Source organism: Trypanosoma equiperdum, assembly GCF_001457755.1.
Source record: "Trypanosoma equiperdum strain OVI genome assembly, contig: ctg_349, whole genome shotgun sequence".
Taxonomy (NCBI): domain Eukaryota; phylum Euglenozoa; class Kinetoplastea; order Trypanosomatida; family Trypanosomatidae; genus Trypanosoma; species Trypanosoma equiperdum.
Genome location: NW_027124253.1, coordinates 2070 through 7210, shown reverse-complemented (window position 1 = coordinate 7210; position 5141 = coordinate 2070). Strand labels below are relative to the sequence as shown.

Here is a 5141-nt window from a genome sequence, read left to right as displayed (position 1 = left end):
TACTGGACCCTGGCACCACGTTGAGGTGGCCGACATCGCCAGGGAATCTTTTTTCAGACATCCTACCCGAAAGCACCTTCGCGCATCGCTACTTCTACTCAAAGGGCCGTAATATCTGGTGGCCGAGGTGACTTTCAACATCACTGTTTCCACGCGCATAAGGGGGGGGGGAAGAAACGAGACGAAGCAGGGTGTTTCACGGATTGATTTCACTGTGTTCGGCATTTCATGCAGACAGTGTCGACTCGGGACCCACTACTGCTTATGGGCAGTCTCCCCCGAATGGGAAGGTGGTTCCTCTCGCAAAATGTTGAGGTAGCATGAAGTAGATGGAGGCAGGAGTGCGTTAGTTGCCAACGGGTGTCCGCGGGGGATGGAGTCGCTTCCCCATCGGTACCGGTTGTTGTGGCGGTGTCTTCCATGGCTTTGGACTTTCCTGTTCTTTTTGGGAAGTGTTAGCATGAAGTGTGGCACCGGCACGGGCGGTTACAGGGCGAGGGTGCCGAGAAACATGCTTTTGGTTGGCCAGTTGATTATTCCAAAGATGGTCGTTAGAGGTGTCCCGTGGATAGTCACGATGGATGTTTAATGACTGCGGACTGCGCTAAACAGGGACCCAGTAGGTCACAGCGAATAGGCGGAGTAAAAGATATGGGTTATAGTGAATGGGATCCCTAAACTGCTGGTCAATTTACCCTTCAATGATACTGTGGCTGCTGCGGGCATTCGTAAATAGGTTTACCAACGAGTATTCAAGGGATCGCGTAGCACAGTGGAAACGATGCTAAAACCACCGCCGTAAAGTGGCGCGGAAACGCTCGTGTTCCGGAAAACTCGAGAGGTAGCGGTCCCCCTCATTAAGGCGCAACGGTCGTCGGTATCAGTTGCGTTGTACAAAACCAATAGATATTGGTTTGTGTGTGTATATTCTAATGCTGGAAGAAAATTTGTTCAACTGTAAACGCTTCGGCTCGCTGGGGTGCACTGAGGAGATAGGAATGTATATATTTAATTGCTTTCGATGATGAAGGAGCGTTCAACGACGCGCAAATCGTGCACTTGTCAGTCAGTGGGATCCGTTTTGTTGTTTGTTGTCACTCCCCATGATCCGAGCTTCGTGAGCATGACACCGCCATGAAACTAAGGATGGATGAGGCGAATGTCAGCTGTATGTCAACGAAAATCGTGTTTCCACTACAGCAGTTCGGTGGTTACAAGGTTTTCAAACCTTAGGGTCTAGCATACGTGTATATAAATGTGACCGTCTAGCGGTCGCTACGACGTTTAAATGTGATGTCTGCGATGAGGTATGTGTTACCAGAAGAAGTACTCAGAGGTAGCGGAGTCAGCGCAATTTAAATCAAGTTTCTAACGGCGTGTATAGCCGGAAGTTAATGAAACCGACTCCACCCATGCCATACCCGACCCATGCAGACATTAATGCTGCAGAGAGAAAGGGAGTAATCACATCATACTCTTCATGAGTGGGTGGAGGGGCTCAAAATTGTTGTGAAATTGCAGAAACGGTGAAATAGTTTGACGGAGAAAAATACCTAGTTTTAATTACTCACGCGTAACTCAAAAATTGCTGACGCCGCCGAATATTTTTACTTGGCTTAACTTGTCGACAGATGACGATACGCGTACATAAGGGAACAACATTTTAGTGATTGGAAAATTGCATTTCCGTACTGCTGTGGTGTAGAACCAGCATTGGCGTCAACAAAATTAACAAAAGTTCTGCTTGCACTACCCTGACTTGGCTATTTCAGTTGTGAAAAGTTGATGGAGACAATTAAAGAGTTTCCGGAGAGGAGAACTGTTGCAGATCATGTTTTCTTCTAGTTAACACACTGACTGTGTTGCCTTATGGCAATTACACTGGGTGAAGGGCAGTTCGTGTGTGCATTGGAGATCTTTCGGTTAGTTTATTACTAAATCTTTTTGACAGTTTGGTGCTCCCCGTAACCGACATGTTTGCTTTAGAGCATGTTTACTCTGGATCATGTCCATGTAAATTACCTGTTAAAGGCTATGTTATTGTTTAAGTAAGGCCCTCTATTTGCATTCTATGCAACACTTCATTTGCGATGCGGGCGCACTTTCGCTACTGTTTGTCGTTCCGCCTATCCTGAATTTTAAATGCTAGCGCTCGGTGTCCAAGCGTTTTTAGCGTGGCATTCAGAGCATCTACCGCTGTCGTTTTCAACAAGATGAGGTAAATTTTCTGCCGACCGTCGCATGGATCCTTTACACAATGATTCTGTGGTTGCCTCATCTATGTTTAAACTTTGCGAATGTGTTTATGCTTGGCGTCCTGTTGTATTCATTCCACTTTTCATGCTTTCCTATGAGAAAAAAAATACACAAATTTCGTTGCCTTTTAGTCTGCACAGCGTTGACGGTGAAGTGGTGACTGTGGTGCTGGTTGTTTAGCATTTACATAGTTCTATCCTGTTGTGCAATCACCGGAGCAGTTACTGCACAACGTTTTGTTTGTGTGTTCGCGAGTTTTTTTTAATTACTTGGGAAGAGTTGGATAAATAACCTTTTTTCATCCGTAAAGTGAACGAAATGACAAATGCCGATGGTGTAGCAAAGAAGCACCGTTTCACTCTCCGTTTACATTTACCAACTTCTGACAATATCTGATTGTACATCTTTTATTGGAATGCTAAAAATATAAGAGGTGTGAAGCCCGTGAACCCATATGAAAGCGCTGAGAAGTTATCGGAATCATCATGTAGAATATGTTGGGGGACTCCCCCCTTTTCAGTTTTGCTGATGCACCTAACTAATAATCACATTTAAGTAGGGTGGTACATTTCACACGGCGTATAATACACCTGGTAAATTAACTTGCTTACCTAGTGTTGGCTGTAGCATTTCCAGGGGAAAGTGGGTTGGACGTGACATCTTCGCTTACAGGACTTGAAAAAGCTGCATCTTTGAGTAACTGTTTGTCGGTAATCAATTTTTTTATTATTAAAAAGGACCTTAGTGGTCACTGCTGTTTTCATACCCCAGGGATGTATTTTTTGATTGCATAAACTCACCTTGTGGGGCCAAGTCTACTGAAAAGGAATGATACATCTTGGGAAGTGCATGTATGCGGTCTCATGGGTCAGGAGAGTGAGTAAGGTGAACTGCTGAAATTCATGTCGTTTATGTTGGGGCTTCCGCCAACAGCATGCTGCCAAGACGCACCAGTAATGTTCCACACTGTGCGGAAACATCCCCCCTCCCCGTACATACCGCCAGGGCATGGCAATACTTTCTTCTGGAATGTGCATTACTTTTGATCAACAGGAAATGCTTAACCACCGCTTGAGGATTAAATTGTTGCCACTGACTGTTTCGAACGTGAGGTTATCTCGATGTGTTTTTGAGTATTTTTTTTTTTTTTGCGGAATGTTTTCCCCACCCCTCTCATTTTATGCTTGATTCTTACCACGTGGCGCGGATTCTGTCTGAATTTGACGCAACTCGTTCAGGGTTAATGGGAGGAAGTGGTGTTGGAAACATTGACCTATTATTGAAGGGATAATGATATGACATGGAGGTACAGGAGGTACCGGTGGCGCTGCCTCAAATGAGGCCTAATCCGTAAAACCAGGCAATTGTTAACCCAAGCGATGGTTCATTTCCCCAATGAACCTTCGCTACCTTAATATATATGGGTTCTGCGGTTTTCGTTTTGATGTCGCAGTTTTTTGGAGCGGGCTTTTGGGTGTTTCATAACAGAGCCGAGTCATACTCAATAGTTGCTGTAGTGTCAATGTTTATTTATGTGGGCTTCTTTGTGTTCCTTTGCTTTTTCTGTGCTTGTTGCGTGTTGTATGTGGAATGCTTTATTATTTTTTTTCCTGTGTGTGTGTGTATTTATGGGGTTTCTGTTGATGTGGGGTAAGTTGTACTTCTGAGGGCTACAGGAAGTAAGACATAGAAATACGGAAAATAGCAATGGCGACATTCACTTGCGGAGTGACGCTACTGCTTTTTTCTTTCCATTTCTTGGCAATTCAGTCAGAGGCAATTCCGCACATATGTGTTAATGCAGCTAATTATAGCCATACCCAGTTTGAAGAGTGTCTTACTCACATGTGTGACCTAAGCGAGGAGTTAAGTGCTTTTAAACGTACCGCGGTTTCCCTTAAGCGGCAAGCTACGGGAGACGCCGAAACTTCGAAATTGGCGCTGCAGTATATGGAAGAGGCACTTGAAAAGGTCCTCCACGTGACGCAGGGTGTGAAGGAAGGTAACAAAACGATCGGAACGGCCGCTGCAGTCAAGAAGTCCGTGATTGAGGCAAAAATTGCGTCAGACATAGCGGATGAAGAAGCTTCCAAAGTGGAGAGGAAATTAGATAAGGCTACGAGGGACGCAGGAAATGCAGAGAAAAACCTTCAGCGCATATTGATATACACCGCTAGAAAAGCTTGTTCGTCTGAGGGTATATCCTCTCAAGATGAGGAAGTAAAGGAGGCTCAGTGCAACGTAAGTACGGAGATCGTCTACAGCTGCACCCGCAGGCCGTTAAAGATAAAGTCTGATACGTTACGTAAGACGTATGAAAGGCTTAAAAGTTTCACTCGGACGCCGAACAAGACAATAAACGAGCATTTACCGAAATGCCATATGTGGACGGAATTACTCGAGCCGGCAGTGGCGAGCCTGACTGATATGGAAAAATCGGCGTCTGTTGCTCGTGCGTATAGAAACCAGGTAATCAAAGCGAGAGGGGAAGCGCAGCAAGCGGCATGGACAGTCGGCGTTACTGTTCAGGATGTGGATGGTTTGGATGAAGTGTCGGAGGAGGACGACTTTGCCCTTGCACCCGTGGTGCTCGTCGCGGTGCTTATTGTTGGCGCTGTGTTAATTGACCAGCACCCATAGTAAAAAATGCAAACAACGATATTATATGTAAAGATATGCTGCTTGTAGGAGCAGTTGAGCCAATAGGTATAGACTTGCGATCTTTGCTTCTGTCCTTTCACCTTCTTCCGGCGGATGTGGCACGGTAATTTGTTAACGTGAATAATCCCGCTAGTAGTGTTTTACGTGACCCCATATAGTTTATTTTTGAATGCTTTAATTAGATAATTTCTTTTTTTTTTTTCAGGGAATCGACTTTGCGTGTC

The 5141-nt window shown here is 45.1% G+C and overlaps 1 protein-coding gene across 1 annotated transcript; it reads left to right on the top strand.

Annotated features, from left to right (window-relative positions):
• Positions 1-3963: 3963 nt before the first annotated feature.
• On the top strand, positions 3964-4896 carry TEOVI_000131600 (uncharacterized protein; the record flags this gene model as incomplete). Its single annotated transcript, XM_067224556.1, has 1 exon — positions 3964-4896. The coding sequence occupies one exon, from the start codon at positions 3964-3966 to the stop codon at positions 4894-4896; it is 933 nt and encodes a 310-aa protein (XP_067080657.1).
• Positions 4897-5141: the final 245 nt, after the last annotated feature.